Source organism: Alexandromys fortis, unplaced genomic scaffold, assembly GCF_014885135.2.
Source record: "Alexandromys fortis isolate MF-2015 unplaced genomic scaffold, M_Fortis_MF-2015_v1.1 scaffold_118, whole genome shotgun sequence".
Taxonomy (NCBI): domain Eukaryota; kingdom Metazoa; phylum Chordata; class Mammalia; order Rodentia; family Cricetidae; genus Alexandromys; species Alexandromys fortis.
In genome coordinates, this window is record NW_026068010.1 from 4,674,674 (window position 1) to 4,696,156 (window position 21,483).

A 21,483-nucleotide genomic window follows, 5' to 3' on the forward strand; every position below is an offset into this window, starting at 1 on the left:
AATTCCTGTGTGTTTGTATTTGTGGGTTGATGTTTCCTCCTATAGCTTTAAATGTATTAACTTTGTTTTACCCTTTCTTTGTCTTGATTGTGATGTGTTCTGGAGAAGTTCTTCTCTGGTCATGTCTATTTGGGGTTTTAAATCCCTCTTGTCCTTGGATGCCCATTTTGTTAGGTTTGGGAAATAGTCTAAGATTTTATTGAATAGACTCTCTCTGCCTTTTTATTGACTTCTGCATGGATCCTTACCTTGGCGTCTTGATCATATCTGAGTGTTCTCAGAACTTGTTGTCAGGATCATTTATTTACTTGTTTTCCTTTTAATATCTGAATGTAGTATTTCCTGGCCTTGTCACAGTCTCTTCTTTGGTCTTTTTGGTCTAGTCTAGTGGTTGATGTTTCTGTTGCATTTTTTTTTATCTGATTCCTTAACTTTTCATTTCTAAACCTCTCCCTCCTGCCCAAAATTCTAGTTCCCTTTTTGACTTTCTCTTCCATATTACTGGCATTCTTACCCATTTTGCTGGCTTTCTCACTGTGCTGCTGACTTTTCTTTTTCCATATCCCCCCCCCCCCCCACTAACTTCATTCATCATCTTATATCCTCTTTAAAATCACTGATCATTTCTACAAATAAACTTTGGACTTTTTCATCCAGCACTTTGCCCGTTTTAGTATCCTTGAGTTCAGTGAAGGGCTTATGATCTTTTTGAGGACTTGTCTTTTTTATGTTTCCTGTGTTTCTGAGTTGTGATTGACACATTATTTTGGTTCTCTTGTAACCTGGTGATCTACTTAGTGAACAGCTTGTTCCCTGAGGCTCATTTCCTAACACTCCTCAGAGAAGACAAAGCAAACTGCTATTTTAGCAGCTACATCAAATTAAACAAGATACAGAAAGATGTAAAATAATTAACTGCCACTAATAGATCATCAATGACATAAACCGAAAATGGCACAAATGATATAAAATGTGCAATGGGGCTAAATCATTTAAGCAGATGTCGATTAGCAACCGAGTGGGTTAAGGAAGCAGCCAGGAAGGGGCAGAAGGCACTCATTGGCTTTTTGTGGACTTTCTTCTCATTGTGCTTTATTTGGGCATTTTTGTCTTAATTTATCTTTTGCTTGTGAATTTTAGTTTCTATTTGTGTGTGTTGCTTGTTTTTTAAATAAATAAAAAAACATAAAATTGGATAGGAATGACATGATCAAAAAAGGAAAGTGGAAAGTAATGTTGTGAAGGTGAAAAGGAAGGAACAAGAGATTAATAAGCGGAACAAAGGAAAGAAGATTGCTCAGTAATGAAAAATACTATGCATGTTAAGTCTAAGGAAGGAAATAGAAAGTAAAAAACAGTCTAAAATTTTATTTTTAAGAATAATAAAATCAAGTCAAATAGTACGGGGTCAGGTGAATAGAAGGGAGATGACATTACCAACAGTGAAAAATTATAAACATGTAGATAAATGTTAAAGGGGGAAAATATAAAGTCTAAAAATAGCCTTTTTAAATTTGAAGTAAGTTAACACTAAAAAGTATATTAAAATAAGAAATACAGAGGGGGGAAATCCCAAAATATGTTTGAATGGCTTCTTCACTGTAGTCACTTTATAGTTGTGGTCTTCTGCTGGTCACACTTAGTTTGTAGTCTGTGGGCTGAGCAGATTGTCCCAATCAAGGCTGGAGTTGATCAACATAACGGTAACTGATATTCTAGCTTGGATGTATTTCCTAAGTGCAGTGCTCTAGCCACCAGCTGCGTTTTAGCTTGTCCGTGTCTGGTCCATCTTTCCTGAAGTGAACATGGGTTGTGTTGTTTACTTGAGCAAGGACAACTTATCAGTGGCTACACCATTTACATTTTTGTCAACTATTTACTAACTGCCTATGACTACTTGGGGAGGGGGAAGACCTTCTGAGGGTTGTTGTCCTTTCCTGCCACCCCATAGAATGTTGATAGACTCAGTCTTATGCAGGTAACCACCCCTACCTACCTGCTGTGGTTTCATGGATGCAACAGACAGGTCATGTCTACAAAACAGTATTTGACAGACTCCTTCTATCCCCTTTGCTCCCTCCTGCAGTATTCACTGAGCCTTGGAGCGGATGATCTAGATGTCCTGTTTAAGATTAAGCATTCAACAGTCCCTTGTTTGACAAATTACGAATTTCTGTATTAACTGTTCCCTTTACACACAGAAGCTTCTTTGACCTTGGTTGATGTAGTACTAATCTGTGGGTATAAACATAAATTACCTTTTTTTTAAAAAAAAAAAAATTGCTGCTTTTCTTTCCTGTTTTTTTTTTTTTTTTAGAGCCTTGCTTCCTGTATTGCATCACAAATCCAAAAAAGGACCACCTCGCCAGGCCAAATATGCCATCCATTGTATTCATGCCATATTTTCTAGTAAAGAGACCCAGTTTGCACAGATATTTGAGGTAATGAAAAAATTTTAATTCATATAAATACCGATTTTATAGAATATTCTCAATTAGAGTTGTTTTATATTGTGTATTATTAGCATTTGGATTAGTAAAGCCAACATCAGCAGTAGTTAAGATAGGAAAACTGGTTTTCCATAGGTTTAAGGCTACTTTAGGTTCAGAAGTCAAATACTGCATGATACTTTTTGATTCTGCTGTATGAATCGGTGTTTGGAGTTTTCATTGAGTTTTTTTTTTTTATCATCATAGTCAATGGCTGTAGTAATGAGCTTACTCTGTGAGTTTATAAGTTTAATAGTTTGGATTCTAAATGTAAATTGATCCTAATTGGTAAAGTAAACAAGTTTAGATTTAATGACTGTGCTAACCTTACTAACATGAGGTGTATTTTTAATGTTTTATACTATTTCTCTACATGTTAATTAACTTCCACCTTGAGAACGTGTTCTATTGCAGCCAACTATGCAAATAGTCTTTAACATTATTATTAAAACAGAAGCTAGCAGAAAAGTCTGTAAGAAATGATTCATAATTTTATGTCTGGAGCTTTGAATGGAAGTCAGGGCATACTGAACCTTCTACCATAAGTATTTTGACATTTTATCTATGAGGTACAAACTTTTATGGTTATTTTATCATATTTTCATGTCTCATGTTAAAATAACTGAATAGATTATGTTCTGCATCTTCCAAATAACAGCTTGATTTCTGTGGCAAGTAACTTACCTTCATATGTATACATTTGGGGATGGCTGTTTTTATTTATAAAGATGACTTCATTAACTAGTGTTGATTCTAGGAAAATTTTGTTTTTATTGATTAATCTTTCTTTTCCTTCAATGATGGTCACTCTGAGAATAATACTGATATAACTTGGCTTTGTAAAGATTCTCACTGTGTTGCTCTTATAATGGAAGGTTTGCTGGCTTTCTGAGAAATATTTCCTAGTGGTCACTAGTCTTTTTGCAGTTGCCAGTACTCCGTGATCTCGCCAATAGTTTTCCTGTTTTTCAAAAATAATATCATTGATGTATTGTGGAAAATTATCAACTAGCAGTAATAAAATAATTAAAAGCATATTTATGCAACCATGTTTTGTTTATAGTGTGACCAGCAGAGTGATACTTAGGTATGGACACAGTGGAAGTATTGAGGGAAATGACCAGGAATAGCAAAAGGTCAAGTTATCAAATGTTCTCGTTGGTCTTGCTGAAACCTCAGATTGCCCTTGTGTGTTGGAAAATCATAGTTTATATTGCTTGTCAAGTTTGTAATAGTTGATGTACAGTGTTAGAACATAGAACCCTCATTTGCCTTTTGTGTATGTGTTCCTGTGTGTTTATGTGTGTGCATATATGTGCACCATGCTTGTAGAGATCAGAGGTCAACACTGCATGTCATCCTCAATTGCTTTGCACCATGTCTTTTGAAATAGGGTCTCTCATTAAATCTAGAGCTCATTCATTCAGCTAGACTAGCTTTCCACATAACCTCAGGGCTGCTCCTGTCTGACCTTACAGCGTTGGAATCACAGATGTTCTCAGCCTTTTTGTTCATGTAGTGTTGATGGTCCATATTCAGTTGTTGATGCTTATGCGTTAAGCACTTTACCCACTGAGCCAGTTAAGCCCTCATATTTTCATTAAAATGAAGCATTGGTGTTCTGATAAGTACTCTATTTCCATTATAGCCAGCTTTTCTTTCCGCAGATACTATATGTTGTCACTAATTACTTTTCCAGAGATATTTTATTCATACACAAGTAAGACTGTAACAAACACACATTTTGTGTGTCTTCCTCCTTAACACTTAATGATGGCATATGTAATTTAGTATCTCTTCTGATTTTCCTGTTTCTAAGGTTTAACAACACTCTTCAGTTATCATTCTAAGTGAATGTGACATTCTTTTATTGTAATAAGATACTAATGGTTTGGTTTTACATCAGATGTTATAGAATTTAGTATTTGATGTTATGATTTTCAAAATACCCAAAATTCAGTTAACTATACATAGGAAAATTTTGTTTCACTACTGAAAATTCAGTTTCGGTGTTCAGAAGCTTAGAGGCAGCACATATTCTTTCATTGTGTTCCTACTGGAGTCCTGCCTGCTGGACCTATGTCAAGTAAGTGGAATGTGTACTCATGGAGAAGACACAGTGCTTATTCTGCCTCAGTGCGGGCAAGTGTGGCCTGCTTCATTTTCATTCCCACTTCTTTGACCATAGCCTCCTCATGCAGAAGAAACTGCAACATGAAATTTTCTTTATGCTTTGGAAGGAGGAGCAGAGTGGATATTGATTAGCCCTAGCAGTCTTTGGCATTCATATACATGGTCATAAGATATATGCTATAAAATACGATTGATATTGAAATGCTTTTTTACCTATTGCTAAAATGTGAGTTGAATAGGACTGAAACTGTTTAAACTTAATGTCTTCTAAACATCAGTTGAGTTGCTACTTACATAGGATCTAAAACTTCTATAGTGTTCATAATTCAAAGGTGAAATACAGAAGCAGTTTATAGAGAAGTGAATGTTTTCTATTCTTCATTTCCAGCCTCTGCATAAAAGCCTAGATCCAAGCAACCTGGAACACCTCATAACACCACTGGTCACTATTGGTCACATTGCACTTCTCGCTCCTGATCAGTTTGCTGCTCCTCTGAAGTCTTTGGTAGCAACTTTCATTGTGAAGGACCTACTCATGAATGACCGGGTGAGTTAGGTTTTTAGATTTGTTATCTCCATAGTGTTCTATGTGTAGTTTCTATTAAAGAGAGGTGGAATACATAACAACACTTCTACTTGGTTGCTTTAAGATTTTCATCAGAAATAAAGTAACATTGGCACATTTTTGTTTGAACATGGGCATTTGATCTGAAATAGACCCCTGGAGAGTTGTAAAATAACACCCAATTGTATTACGTTATATAAGGACATGGAGTTTTGATTAAGTGGTAGATTTTTGGGGAGAAGACAGATAGGATCTACTATGTGGCCCTGGGTGGCTTTAACTGGCCATGTGGACAAGTTCGGGCTTGAAGTCACAGAGATCTGCTTGTTGTGCTCTTGAGTACGGGAATTAAAATTGTAGATCACTATACCTGACAATTCTTTTGATAACAGTGGAGGGGTATACTAAAGATTGAACCTAGGATCTTGTGGGCAAGCGCTTTCCCACTGAGCTACATCCTAGCCTAATTTACTTCTTAATATGAGAAGTAGACATAATTTGAGGGCCTCAAATTCATATTCAGCAATGTGGATTTGGTCTCACTTCTGGCAAATAATTAGCACTTGTCAAATCATTTTGGTCCAACTGGAAACTGGACTTCAGGCATTTTTGATCAGTCTGCTGCTGAGGATCTAACCCAGGAGCTCGTGTGTTGATAGCACTATTGAGCTTCACCTATCCTTGGCTTCAGTTATTGTTAAGTTACTGTCTTTTCTTTGTGTCTAGGGTGTATTTATTTGGCGAGCTCCCTAAAACTCTCAGATATTTGGCCCATGATTCCTAATTTTACCCCTTAAGCCCTGTGACATGATGACAGGATTAGTGGACCTCTCAGTGTCCTCCCCCCCTTCCTTTTTTTTTTTTTTTTTTTTTTGTTTTGTTTTGTTTTGTTTTTTCAAGACAAGGTTTCTCTGTAGCTTTGGTGCCTATCCTGGAACTAGCTCTTGTAGACCAAGCTGGCCTTGAACTCACAGAGATCCACCTGCCTCATGCGCCACCACTGCCTGGCCTCTTCTCCCACTTCTAGAACAAGAAATCACTTTAGTCAGAAAAGTGATCTCGATGACAGGCTCAACTCTCTCTCTCATTTATTTATTTATTTATTTATTTATTTATTTATTTATTTATTTATTTATTTATTGTGTATATAACATTCTCTCCATGTATGCTTATATGCCAGAAGAGGGCACCAGATCTCATTACAGATGGCTGTGAGCCACCATGTGGTTGCTGGGAATCGAACTCAGGACCTTTGGAAGAGCAGGCAATGCTCTTAACCACTGAGCCATCTCTCCAGCCCTAGGCTCAACTCTCTTGATGGATCCCTTCTTCTGAGCATCTGCCCTGCTAATTGTTACTACTTGGTAAATTTTTTTGCCTATATACTGACTTGAAAAAAACCATCTGGTCTACCCTTTCTAATTGTTCCAATAGGAAAATTGTTAAAAAATAATCTAGTTCTGTCTTGTCAGAAATTAAATTCCTTTATGTCACCATTAACCTAACAATGTGTCCTGTTTTAAGTCATAAAGGATATGGGCAAAAGAAAATTGTTACATTTATCCAACTTATATTTAATAATACTGTTCACTCATGGTTTTATTGCTCGGTAATCTTTACTTTCTATTTCTTTCCTGTTCTGGGTACTCACTGTTCTGAATTTGGAGTTTGTTCCTCGGCCTAAAATAAATCACTTCATATTTATCACCTCACACTCATCTCATACCTGTCTGGCTAGCATATTTCTTTGATTTTGTTTGTTCTTGAGTCTTGCAACAATCTGTCATGTGCTCTGTGCATACATCCTTAACTCTGGGTTCACTGCTGTACCACTTCTCAGTTACTGCTGACATTTCCTACCAGCATTTGTTATCAGATGGCTCAGTCTCTGCCCACATAATAGATACAAAATTATATTCTTAATCTGCTTTTCCTTTGTCACTAGTAAAGTTTCTTTGGTTAATTAGCACTTATGTTGCCTTCTTCCTTCAACTACTTACAGTGTCCTTTACATGTTAGGCAATCTTTGCTGGATACATGTAGAATAGTCATAAGGTCTCATTTACAGTGTATATTTTCACCCTCTTTATGTTGTACTTTGAATAAGTTTTAAATTTACCATTTTTTCTTATTATTTTCACATCCTGTGTAAGTAACTTACTCTGCTTTAATGTCATAAAATGGTCTCCATGTTTTGAGCTTTAAGCTTGCCTTTTGTCATTAAAAGTTATATCCATCTAGATTGGTTTTTGGTTTTGTGTCACAGAGAAGCCCTCTCGCCTTTTGTAGTTCTCATTGGGATTATCAGACATTCCTTCAGTTTATTGAGCATTCTTACTTTCTGCTTGTCATCCCTTTTCTTTGTTTATCTATAAGATGTCTTTCGGCCGGGCGGTGGTGGCGCTCGCCTTTAATCTCAGCACTTGGGAGGCAGAGGCAGGCGGATCTCTGTGAGTTCGAGGCCAGCCTGGTCTACAGAGCTAGTTCCAGGACAGGCTCCAAAGCTACAGAGAAACCCTGTCTCGAAAAACCAAAAAAAAAAAAAAAAAAAGATGTCTTTCGTTAGCACACAGTTTTCTCTTAAAAGGGAATTCTGTATACTCTTACAGACCTTAGGTACTAATAATATTTTTAAAATTATGCGCTGTGTTTTGACTTTATATCCATTTCTTGCTAAAAGAGCTTAATTTTTATTTATTTGTGAAGGTTTTTCTCTAAATTTCAATATTTTATTTTGGTTTCATCTCATAGATTTTTTTTTGTTTGTTTTGTTTTTTGGTTTTTTCGAGACATGGTTTCTCTGTGGTTTTGGAACCTGTCCTGGAACTAGCTCTTGTACACCAGGTTCGTCTTGAACTCACAGAGATCTGCCTGCCTCTGCCTCCCGAGTGCTGGGATTAAAGGTGTGCTCCACCACCGCCTGGTCAATCTCGCAGGTTTTAAAAGGCAGGCGCACACCTTCAGGTCTTCAGTTTACGGCTCTTAAACTCTTTTAACAGTCTTCTTTTGTTTTAGTTAATTTGGTATTATGGCTACATAAATTCATAGATTTTTTTTATACTAGTAATAAAAGTAATGTATGCTAGTGGCCTGCTTGTGTCAGTACCAAAATAAAATTTATGTTTTGCTTTTCATTTCTACCTACCTACTTTTCTATCATGTAGATTTCGTTCTGCTGTGCCAGTACCTTTTTTTTTTTTTTTTTTTTTGGTGTGGCTACTGTAGTTATAGTTAAATCCATCTTAATGTCCTCTGTTTATAATCTGTTTTAAGTATTCATATTTATAATTACTGATGTGGACTGGATTATTTTATAAGTTGAATATCATAATATATGTTATCTTTGGTTGATTATTTAAAACTATATTCTAATTTGAGGGCCTTGTGTCTTGAATTTTGGTGTTCACCTTTATTCAATAGAAATATGTTCCAATTACTCAGCTACGGAAGATTTAAAGCATTGCTTTTTGTCATCTCGTTCTGCAGTTGAGAAACCTGCATTGATAAGATTATTGCTTCTTTTATGAAACTCTTGAGCTCTGGGTTTCTTCTTGACATGCTTAGTCTAGAAATTTCATCAGAGTGAACCCCACAGGACTCCTTTCTAATGGTCTCAATGCCATGTGTTGAGACACGTACTGACTCTCTCATTCTGTGTATTTAGAAATTTGTGTTTCTGGGTGTTGGGGTTATCTGTTTCATTGCCTGGGCCTTACCTGAGTTGATACTTAATTCCTATTTTCTTTCTTTTTTGAGAAACAAATTGTTTACATTTATTTATGTAATAACATGGGGGAGGGGAACTTGTGCAAACATGCCATGGTGTTCTGCACGTGGAGATCAGAGGTCAACTGGAGCATATTGGTTCTCTCCTTCTACCATGTGGGTCCCAAAGATCAGATTCAGACTTTACCCCTGGAGTCATGTCACCAGCCCTGAATCCTCATTTTCTGCTTTGTTGATAAAAATAAGATATCACTTGTTGTGTTCAACTCTTCACCATCTTAATTTACTGCCTGCCTTTGTAAATTCACCTTCCACAGTACTGCATCTTTCCTCGGGGTTATTTTATGGTTGTTCTGAAAGAAACTTTTTTTCTTTCTTTCTTTTTTGCTTATGTTGAATCTGCCTTTTAGAAAGTAAAGTCCTTATGCTTTGTTAATATTGTACCATACCTTTTTTATTTTCCAGAATCCTATGATTCTATTCTTTCTGCTGCTCCTCCATGTGGTGTGTATGTGTAGCAGGGGGGTGGGGGGTGGCACACACCTTTAATTCCAGCACTTGGGAGGCAGAGTCAGGTGGATCTCTGAGTTTCAGACCAGTCTGGCTTACAAAGTGAGTTCCAGGACAGCCAGGACCTGGTCTTGAACCGCCTCCCCCTCCCAATTTTTTTTTTTTTTAAATTTTTGTAGATGGGATTGAACCTACTTACCCATGTCATGAAAGTACTATACCATTACTCTATATCTCTAGCACTTTCCTTTCCTTTTTTTTTGTGTGTGTGGGGGGGGTGCGGACATGTTGTTTCACTGAGTTATCCAGACTGGTCTTAAACTCCTATAGCCTGGGCAGGCCTTGAACTTGTCATTCTCCTGTCTCAGTCTCCTAAGTAGCTGAATTACAGACTTATGCCACAAAGTCTGGCTAAGAGCTTTTAAAATACCTTTTCTCTTGTTTAAAACTACATTTCTTGTGTCTGGTGAGGGAGCTCAGTGAGTGTTTGCTGCACACACAGCATGGAGAGCAGAGTCTGACACACTCATGTAGCAACCAGGTGTGTGGGCTTGTGTTCACAGCCACAAAGCTGGTGTGATCCCACAGCCAGCTACTTGGACATAGGTAGACCACCCCAGGTCCTATGGAGAGACCTTGTGTCCAATAACAAGTTGAACAGGTTCTGAGGATAGGGTTTGAAGTTGACTTCTTGCCTCTAGATACACGAGTGCCACACATACACAAATGCACACACTCTTCTTAGGATTTTTATCTTTGTCTTTGCCTGCTGGCCTAAATAATTGAATCATCAATCTTTTGAAAGGGTCTACAAAGTAGGTTTTGTGTTATAAAATCTATTCTGACCCACACCTACAAAGGATATTCAAATGCTCCAGCCAGGTGCTGGTGAAAATTTTGCTTTCAGGCCTATTTAGTAAATGGGGTTAGATGAATCCTAAATATTTGCTATCATTGTTAGAAAGGTAAACTATTTTTGTTCAGTAATTTTTTTTTTAATATTTTGTTTTTTGTTTTTGCATCCCTACCAAAGTTTCCCCTTCTTTCTCTCTTCCCAGGCCCCCTACCCTATCCACTCCTCTTCTGCTTGTCAGAAAAGGACAGGATTCCCGTGGATATCAGCCAGCCATGGTGTATCGAGTGTAAATAGGGGCAAAGGGTCCTAAAAGTCAGAAACAGCCTCTGCTCCCATTGTTAGGATCCCACAAGAAGATCAAGCTACATAACTGTAACATATATGCAGAGAGCCTAGGTCAGTCTCTTTGAGGCCCTATGAGCCCAGGTTAATTAGTAGATTTTCTTGTGTTGTTCTTGACTCCTGGCTCCTACAATTCTTCCTTCCCCTTTTCCACAAGATTCCCTGAGCCCCACTTAATGTTTGGCTGTAGGTCTCTGCATCAGTTTCCATAAGTTGCTAGGTGAAGCCTCTCTGATGGCTAGACGTCAATCTATGGGTATAGCAAAATGAACTCTCTCTCTCATGATATTAGTCTCAAGCTGGATCAGCTTTTGGTTGGCCTCTCCCTCAATTTCTGCATCATATTTACTCCAGGACATCTTATAGGCAGGATAGATATAGGCCAAAGGTTTTGTGGCTGGGTTGGTGACCTAATAATCCCTCCAACTGCAGTCTTGACTGGTTACAGGAGATGGTCGGTTCAGGCTCTGTAAGCCCATGACTAGGTCACCCTCAGATTCCATTTGTCTCTCCCAGTTCTCTCTCCCTCGGTCCTCTCCCCATCTGATCCCTCCTGTTCCACACTCCCCCTCCAGGACCCCAGCCCCCGCCCCCAACAGCAATGTCTGTTTTATTTTCCCATCACAGTGAGATTCATGTGTCCCCGCCTTGAGCTCTCCTAGTTACTTAGCTTCTCTGAGTTTGAATTATAGCATAGTTATCCTTTGGTTAACCTCTAATATCTACATTTAAGTGAGTACATGCCATGTTTCTCTCTCTGGGTCTGGGTTACCTCACTCAGGATAATCTTTTCTAGTTCCAACCATTTACCAGCAGATTTCCCGATGTCATTATTTTTAACAGCTGAGTAATAGTCCATGTGTGAATATACCAAATCTTCTTCATTTGAGGGAAATATATATAAGTGGTCTAGTTTCTGACCATTACAAATAAAGCTGCTATGAACATAGTTGAGCAAGTGTCCTTGTAGTATAGCAAAGCATCTTTTGAGTATATATCCAGTAGTGGTATAGCTAGGTTTTGAGGTTGATTGATTCCCAATTTTTGGAGAAACCACCATATTGATTTCCAAAGTGGCTGTACAAGTATGTGCTCCCACCAGCACTGGAGAAGTATTCCCCTTGTTCCACATCCTCTATGTTACTTGTATTTTACTTCTTGGCCTTTCTGACAGGTGTAAGATGGAATCTCAGATTCCTTTTGATTCACATTTCCCTAATGGATAAGGATATTAAACATTCCTTTAAGTGCTTCTCAGCCATTTGAGATTCCTCTGATGAGAATTGTCTAGATCTGTACTCATTTTTTAATTGGATTATTTGGTTTATTGATGTCTAATTTCTTGAATTCTTTATATATTTTGGAGTTGAGCCCTCTGTAGGTTGTGGGGCTATATGAAGATTTTTTTCTATTCTGTATCCTGCCATTTTGTCCTTTTGATGGTGTCCTTTGCCTTACTTTGCTTTTCAGTTTCATGAGGTCCCATTTAGTAATTGTCAATCTTAGTACCTGTGAGATTGATATTCTGTTCAGGAAATTGTCTCCTGTGCTAGTGTGTTCAAGTCTGTTCACCATTTTCCCTTCTATCAGGTTCAATATATCTGCTTTTATGTTGAGGTCTTTGATCCACTTGAACTTGAGTTTTGTGCAAGGTGATAGATACAAATCTATTTGCATTATTCTACCTACCAACATCCAGTTAGACCAGCACCATTTGTTGAAGATGCTTTCTTTTTTTCCATTGTATAATTCTGGCTTGTCAAAAATCAAGTGTCCATAGGTATGTGGATTTACTTCTGTATCTCTGGATAAATTCCATTGATCAACCTGTCTCTTTTTATGCCAGTATCATGCTGTTTTTCATTACTATAACTCCTCTATAGTAGAATTTGAAGTCAGGGATGGTGATACCTCCAGAAGTTCCTTTATTATACAGGATTGTTTTAGCTATCCTGGAGCCATTTCACAGGATTGTTTTAGCTATCCTGGAGCCATTTCACTGAAGGTGTTTATCAGCTGTAGCAGTTCCCTGGTAGAATTTTTGAGGTTATTTATGTATACTATTATATCATCTGCAAATAGTGACATTTAGACTTCTTCATTCCCAATTTGCATTCCCTTGATCTTCTTCAGTTGTCTTTTACACAATAAAAATTCAAGTACTATATTGAATAGATATGGAGAAAGTCTTGTTCCTGATTTTAGTGAATTGTTTTACATTTCTCTCTATTTAATTTGGTGTTCAGTATTTGTTTGCTTTAATTGCCTTTATTGTGTTTAGGTACATCCCTTCTATCCCTATCTATCTCTCCAAGATTTTTATTATGAAAGGGTGCTGGATTTTATCAAGGTTTTTTAAGCATCTAATGAGATGGTCATGTGGTTTCTTTATTCAGTTTATTTATATGGTGGATTACATTGACAGATTTTCATATGTTGAACCATCCCTGCATCTCCGGATGAAGCCTATTTGATCATGGTAGATGGTCTATTTGATGTGTTCTTGAATTCAGTTTGCGAATATTTTATTGTATATTTTTGCATCAGTGCTCATGAGTGAAAGGTCTGTAATTCTTTTTTGTTGAATCTTTGTGTGGTTTGGGTATTAGGGTGACTGTGGCCTTATAAAATGAATTTGGCTATGTTCCTCCTGTTTCTATGTTGTGGAATAATTTGAGGAGTATTGTTTTTTGCTCTTCTTTAGAAGTCTGGTAGAATTCTGCACTAAAACCATCTGGCCCTGGGCTTTATTTTTGGTTGAGAGACTTTTAATGACTGCTTCTATTTCCTCAGGGGTTATAGGTCTATTTAAATCGTTTATCTGATCTTGCTTTAAGTTTAGTAAGTGGTGTCTATGGAGAAATTTTTCGATTTTGTGGAGTACAGCTTTTGGAAGTATAACCAAATGATTCTTTGGATTTCCTTGGTGTTTATTATATTCCCCCCTTTCATTCCTGATTTTGTTCATTCATACATTGTCTGTCTTTTAGTTAATTTGGATAACGATTTGTCTATCTTGTTGATTTTTCTCAAAAGAACCAACTCTTTGTTCTGTTGATTCTTTGTATTTTCTTTACTTCTGTTTTATTGATTTAGGCCTGAGTTTGGTCATTTCCTGTCATCTACACCTCTTAGGTGTGTTTGGTTTTTGTTGTTTTTGTCCTAGAGCTTTCAGGTGTGCTCTTAAGTTGCTAGTGTGAGATCTTTCCAATTTCTGTATGAGGACAATTAGTGCTATGAACTTTCCTCTCAGCATTGCTTTCATTGTGTCCCATAAGTTTGGGTTTGTTGTACATTCATTTTCATTCAATTCTAGGAAATGTTTAATTTTTTTATTTCTTCCTGGATCCAGTGGCAGTTCGGTAGAGAGTGTTTCTATGAGCTTGTAGGCTTTCTATTGTTTGTGTTGTTGAATTTCAGTTTTAATCCATGATGGTCTTATACAGGGGATTTTTTTCAGTTTTCTAGTATCTGTTGAGACTTGTTTTGCAACTGAGTATGTGGTCAGTTTTGAAGAGGGTTCCATGAGATGCTGAGAAGAATGCATATTCTTTCTTGGGTGACATGTTCTGTAGATGCATGTTAGGTCCATTTGATTTATAATGTCTACCAGACCCATTATTTCTCTGTTTAGTTTCTGACTGGATGACCTGTCCATTAGTGAGAGTGGAGTGTTGAAGTCTCACACTGTTAATCTATGGTGTTTGATGTGACTAACACATTTAGTAATGTTTCCTTTGCAAATGTGTGTGTCCATTGCTTTTGAGGCATAGATGTTCAGAACTGAGATGTCATCTTGGTGAATTTTTTTCTTTAATGAGTTTGAAATGTCCTTCTATATCTCTTTTGATTACTTTTGGCTTGAAGTCTATTTTATCAGATACTAGAATAGCTACTTCCTTCTTAGGTCCATTTGATTGGAAATTCTTTTTCCAACCCATTACTCTGAGGTAATGTCTATCCTTGATGTTAAGGTGTGTTTCTTGTATACAGCAGAAGCATGGATCCTGTTTTCATATCCATTCTATTAACCTGTGCCTTTTTATTCAGAAATTGAGTCCATTGATACTGAGGGACGTTAATGACCAGTAATTGTTAATTCCCTTTACTTTGTTGGTGGTGGTGGGAGTGTGTGTGTTTCCCTTCTTTGGATTTTGCTGGTGTGAAATTATATATTGCCTGTGTTTTCGTAAGTGTGTAGTTAAAACTTCCCTGGGTTAGTGTTTTCCTTATAGTACCTTCTGTAGGGCTGGAATTGTGGATAGATATTGTTTAAATTTGACTTTGTCATGAAATACCTTGCTAATCTCCATCTATGGTGATTGAAAGTTTTGCTGGATATAGTAGTCTGGACTGGTATCTGTGGTCTTTTAAAGTCTGTAAGACATCTGTCAAGGCCCTTCTGACTTTTAGGGTGTAATTCTGATAGGTCTACTTTTATATTATACTTGGCATTTTTTCCTTTACAGCTTTTAATGGTCTTTCTTTATTCTGTATGTTTAGTGTTTTGATTATTATGTGACATTTTTTCCCCCTGGTCCCAATCTATTTGGAATTCTGTAAGCTTCTTATGCCTTTATAGGTATGTCCTTCTCTAGAAACATTTTCTTCTATGATTTTGCTAAATCTATTTTCTAGGTTTTTATTGTTTTGTTTTGTATTTTGTAGCAGCTCTGACTGTCCTGGAACTCTCTTTGTAGACTAGAATGGTTGTGAATTCACAGAGATCTGCCTGTCTCTCCCTCCTAAGTGCTGGGGTTAAAGGCTTACACCACCAACACCCAGCTTGTGTTCCATGTTTTTGAACTAGGATTCTTCTCCTTCTTCTATTCCTATTATTTTTAGTTTTGGTTCCAGTTTTCCTGTATTTTTTAATACTAGTAGTTTTTTAGATTTAGCATTTTCTTTGACCAATGAATTTATTTCTTCTATTGTATCTTCAATGCCTGAGATTCTTTTATCTCTTGTATTCTATTGGTGTACCTGCTTCTGCTGTTCCTGTTTGCTTACCCATATTTTCCATTTTCACAATTCCCTTAGTTTGTATTTTCTTTATTGCTTCTATTTCAGTTTCCAGGTCTTGAATAGTTTCTTTCCCATGTTTGTTTTTTCTTGGCTTTTTTTTTTTTTTGGCATTCTTTAAGGGATTTATTGATTTCTTCCAAGTTTTTGGTTGTGTTTTCCTCAGTTTCTTTAAAGGAATTTTTTTTATTTCCTCTTAAAGACCGCTGTCATCTTAATAAAATTGGTTTTATGGTCATTTCTGGTGCTTTGGCTGTGTTGGCATTTTCAGATATAGCTGTCATAGGATAACTAGGTTTTGGTGGGGACACGTTGCCCTGGGTATTGATGGTGTTTATGCATCTGGGTTTGTGATGGTTATAGGTCATGTTTATTGATTTCTGAGTTTTCTTAGTTGGTTGGGTGTTTTGCTCCTTGGTATCTGTTTCCTCTTGGGTTTTCTGATCCTTGTGGCCTGGATTTCTGGCAGCTAGCATAACCTCTAATCCAGTGGGTAATCTCTGTCCAAGTTGGGAACAGGCCTTCTGATGTGGGGGTGTCATATATCAATCTGTTGATTTCATTGGTTAAGCAATAAAGAAACTGCTTGGCCCTGACAGGTTAAAACATAGGTGGGAGGAGTAAACAGAACAGAATGCTGGGAGAAAGAGGAGCGCACCTAGCGGTGCTACACAGATGATTAGAAATGGGCTAAATTAATATGTGAGAATTAGCCTAGAAGAGGCTAGATAGAAATGGGCCAAGTAGTGTTTAAATTAATACAGTTTGTGTGTTGTTATTTCGGACATAAGCTAGCCAGGCGGCCGGGGTGCTGGGGACGCAGCCCCTCTGCTCATATTACTACAGCCTTCTGTGGTTAACTTGGCCTTTGTTGTAGCAGTGGGTCTCTGTTCTTCTGTTTGGTGTTGCTTATATTTTGGCAGTGGAAATCTGCTGGGGTTAGAGGCAGGGCCCAGCAGAGATAGGGGTAATGTAATGGGAGGGCTACAGGTTGGGTTTTGTGGGGGAACAGAATCTAGGGAGGGGGCAGTTCACCTGGCAGGTGAGCCATTCACTTGTTCTCTTATTCAGTATATATTAATTGAACATAAGAATTCACACTTATATTTTAATGTTTCTACCTTTTGTCTAGCTTCCAGGAAAAAAAACAACTAAGCTTTGGGTCCCAGATGAAGAAGTCTCTCCTGAGACAATGGTCAAAGTAAGTAACATACATAGATTTATTTGTCTTGTTATCTTCACTGTATCAAGTAATAGATGTGGGTATCTTTTAAAGTCAAGAATTTGCCTTTATTGTGTTATAGTTATTGTGTTACATATTGTGAGGTTGTAGGACAATGATGTGCAACTCAGCGCCTTGTGAGCAGTAGCATATATAACCTAGTTTGAGGGGAAAAGATTTGAAAGCTCCTTCCATATTTCTGCTTCTTAGAAATTAGCCTTTTAATGGAGTGACTAGTGTCTTCTCCTGGATATACTTCTCTTCAGTAAAAATGCTAATCCAGATTCTAAAATTACCTTTTCCTTGGGATTTAATAAAAAGTTTTTATTTAAAAAAATTAATAATTCTTGAATTTGGGTTTATACATAAGGAATTACTTGTTACTAAAACGCAGAGCATCAATTTATTAAAGTCATGTGGTATGTGTCAACTTCATTTCAATGTATTTGTCAAAACTTAAAAGTTAGGAGCACATATACTGAATGTTGACTTTTTTTTTTTTTTTTTAAAGAATTTCTTAGCACCCTCTGGGCTCACTCCCACATTGTCTATTCTGCCTCTTTCTCTTTGAATGTATTTGGTTGTGCTCCGTATCTTGAATTACATTAGTGTGTTGCTGCAGCCTCAGATTCTGATGGGTCTGCATGCTTGTAGAGCAGCCCTTCTTTGTTTGCATCTGTAGTTCCATCACTGAATGATACTTGTTGCATTTGGGTCTCAACATTAGTCTAAAGCAGCAGTCTTGTGTCATAGAGACAGCACTGAATGAGAAGACAGGCTATTTAGGCTGAGTGTGCGCTCACCAGGTACCCAGGAAAGGCATCTTTGGGACACTCTGTACTCGCACTGGTCAAGCTCAGTTTTTGTTGTCTCTTTTTTTTTAGAAAGCTAAGGTAAGTCACAAAACAGTACATAGAGAGGTATGTCAAAGACTAGTAAGTGCAGAAGTACTCACATCTTCAACATCATACGATGTCTAAAGGCCATATCAATTCTTAGGTAGGCAGGTGGGAACTTTCTCTGCTTAGGAAAGTTAGCATGATTCTAATTCTAGGTCCTAAAAGCTGAGGTGCACACTTGGGAAACATTAAAGTTAATAGCAACAAAAGAACCCATCTTTAGTGAAATGGGTTTTGTTTTTTTTTTGTTCTTTTTTTTGCCACTTTCCTGGAGGTTGAAACAACTCTAACTTAAAAGACTGTGTTATCTTCCTGTATAAAGAATGGAATAATTTATTTTGTCTTAAGATGCATGCTCGTTTTTCTATTTTTTAAAGTTGATATGGAGATTCTTTAAACATAACAATGCTTATTGGTCAATTTGTCTTTTAAATAGATTCAGGCTATTAAAATGATGGTTCGATGGCTACTTGGAATGAAAAATAATCACAGTAAATCAGGAACTTCTACCCTCAGATTACTAACAACCATATTGCATAGTGATGGAGATTTGACAGAACAGGGGAAAATTAGGTATGTAGTTATTGTTTCCAGATACTTGGGTTGTATAGTGTTTCAACTCCTGGTGTAACTGTTATATGTTAGAATTTCTTTTTTTTTTAAATATTTATTTATTTATTATGTATACAATATTCTGTCTGTGTGTATGTCTGCAGGCCAGAAGAGGGCACCAGACCTCATTACAGATGGTTGTGAACCACCATGTGGTTGCTGGGAATTGAACTCAGGACCTTTGGAAGAGCAGGCAATGCTCCTAACCACTGAGCCATCTCTCCAGCCCTAGAATTTCTTTTTTTTAAAAGATAATTAATGTTAATTTATAGGTATTCAGGTATTCTTACTGTAATATGATTTTACATGGTGGTTATTGCAATGTAACAGTCACATGTCTGATAGGGTTCTGGCATCTAGACACTGCAAGTATTTTAAATGATAGATCCTTGCTCTTTGTCATAGTCCATGTATAAGTCCTAGTACAGAGATCTGTCACTACTGTTTAACAAGTTTGCTAGTATCTCAAGGATAAAAACAAGTTATTGAGTCTGTTTCTAGAATACAGTAAACAAAAAATTTAAAATGAACTGTGCATATTATTTAAAATACACATGCTGTTTTTGTTTATATGATGAAACATAATTTAGTGCTTTCTATTCATAAGTCCACATCTGTGGGCTCAGCTACCCAAAAGGCAATTATTTTTTCTGTACTGAGAATGTATAGACCTCCCCTTACCATTTCCTGTACCATGCAGCATAGCCACTGTTTGCCTTGTAATCTAGAGCTGAATGAAGGTTTGTGGGGAGACTGTGCACAGTGCATGCAAAAACGATGTCATTTTTCTATGAAGGAATGAAGCATTGATTTTGTTGTCTTAAGGGTTAACTGATTATACTGTGATTGGAACTCAGATTCAGATCCTGAAACTACATTCAAATCCTGGCTGTTAGCACTTTCTAGTTAGCTGAACCTAACCAAGTTACTTCAGCTTTTCAGTGCCCCCTACACTTGTCTTAGCATACCACTGTGGTGCAGTTAAATATGTTAGGATATTTGAAGTATTTACAGAACTATATAACATATAGGAACATGGATGATAATAATAGGGATTATTTTATCAGCATTAGCTGAAATGTCAAGTTGGTCTCAAGTGCTATTTAGTGACACTTCTTAGCAATCTAAAAATAGGAGAATAATTTCATCTAAGTTCTTTAATGAGAAAACAAGGCAGCGAGTGACGGCTGCTTTCTGCCTTTTCATCTTCATTCTCTTCTTCCATCTCCCCCATCTCCCTTTCCATTTTGATCGTGCTGGGCATCAAACCTAGGTAGGACCTTGCATGCTAGGCAAAACCTATTAACCCTGTGCCACCATCCCAACCCCTAATCTGTTCTCTTGTATGTTTTATTCATAGTGTTCCCTGTGCCTAGAATTTAACAACACATATTTCTGAAGTGAGTTAATAAAAACAAAACTTAGTACTATAGAAACAGTTTATGTGCTTACCACTTTTATTCTAGTTTGTTGCTTCCCTTCAATAATTTAGACATGTCCATTATATATAATAAGGGTATTTTGGTTTACGATTCATACTGCATTTGAGATAAATTTGTATTGGTCAGCTCAGCCTGGCAGAGAATATTCTTGGCATTGACACATTTAGTCTCAATTTATTAATTACATTGTTTCATATGTAGTTATTTATATTAATTATTCCGGCCTAAACCTAAGAACTTAAGAACATTGACAAATTGAAGCCAGACTACACATATTCAAATTCAGATCTTTCATTTATTGATTGCTTTTATTGTGAGCCATTTCACATTTGCATGCCTATTGTAGTATTTTAGCTACTATACCTGCTTGTTTTAAGTTTAGTACAGTAGTTGTGGTAGACAAGTTACCAAGTAAAGATATTCATGCTGGCCTTTGAGTAAACAGCACACACACAAGTCAATAGTACTGTAATTAAAATTTAACAGGCAAGCCAACATACAAATAAATGTCTTCTGTTCCTGCTTAGCTTAGGATGTATAGGATCAGAAAATTGAACTACTTTAGTCGTAGCTGGCACCAGCTTATTTAAGAGACTTTGGCATTGATTGGGTTCTCTGAGAGCGCTGTGCTGTATGTAGACTGACTATTGTGGCCCCATATTGCAGAAACAATTTCTCCCCCCCCCCCCCCCGCCCCCGCCATCTTCTTTGTAAGTCCTAAGAGCTTTGCCCACTTGACCTATCACCTTCCAGAAAACTCTCCCCTGTAATACCACCTTGGCCTAGGATTTCAGAGTATGCATTCTGAGGGGGTAAAGAATGTTCAGACCTTAGGACTTTCTGCTTTCTTCTTATAGATGGTTATTTTAAACATTAGATGAATGAGGTAAGAATGATCTACCCCACCCTACTCCCCCAGCACATGGAAGTCTTGCTTAAATTGTTTTGCTTCTTTTTTAGTAAACCAGATATGTCGCGCCTGAGGCTTGCTGCTGGGAGTGCTATTGTGAAGCTGGCACAGGAGCCCTGTTACCATGAGATCATCACGTTGGAGCAGTACCAGCTGTGTGCACTAGCCATCAATGTAAGGGCAGGGTCATGTGCTCTTGGGCTTATAGGAAGAACTTGCTACAGTAGCATCAGAGCCTTGAATGTTTGTTTTCTTTCATGAGAACCACTTGGGAGTTCTAAGTGGCATTTTGTTTCCTAGCATGGTGTATGTAACTCCATTGCTGTTCTAGTCTGTAAATTTCCCACAAGCACTGGATGAGTCTTGCACTGACTGAACCATTGCTCTCCTTAAGGAGATGCAGGGCACTTGCTTTAAGATTAAGACTCTGGTCACAAACTTGTCATCTGCTGGTCAGTGTACAGCCTTGCTTTCTGTGTGTCTGCTTAAGAACGCCTCATTTATATGCTTAGCTCTCTGATTAACACTCAACTCATAGTGAACAAGCAGCACCTGCACTCACTCCTTCCTCGGGCTTTACTGTGGCACTTGCATTTTTCTCTGAAAGGCACAGTGTGGCCTTGTGCTTAGGCTGCTGCATTTATCACTTGTTGGGAGCTGTTTAAATGTGTCACCAACAAGAACAACATTTGCACAAGTGTGTCACCAGGTAGACCAGGGAAACAAGGCTGGGCTTTTCTCTAGGGGTGAGCACA

General features: G+C 37.4%; 1 protein-coding gene across 5 annotated transcripts in view; it reads left to right on the top strand.

Moving 5' to 3' along the window:
• Positions 1-21,483, top strand: part of Pds5b (PDS5 cohesin associated factor B) — a 152,368-nt gene that overhangs the window by 108,623 nt on the left and 22,262 nt on the right. For all 5 annotated transcript variants that reach the window (XM_050161882.1, XM_050161886.1, XM_050161884.1 and 2 more), the window contains exons 20-24: positions 2,318-2,441; positions 5,011-5,169; positions 16,776-16,844; positions 18,201-18,337; positions 20,779-20,902. In XM_050161882.1, the coding sequence (XP_050017839.1) occupies positions 2,318-2,441; positions 5,011-5,169; positions 16,776-16,844; positions 18,201-18,337; positions 20,779-20,902 (613 nt within the window). The remainder of the gene's footprint in view (positions 1-2,317; positions 2,442-5,010; positions 5,170-16,775; positions 16,845-18,200; positions 18,338-20,778; positions 20,903-21,483) is intronic.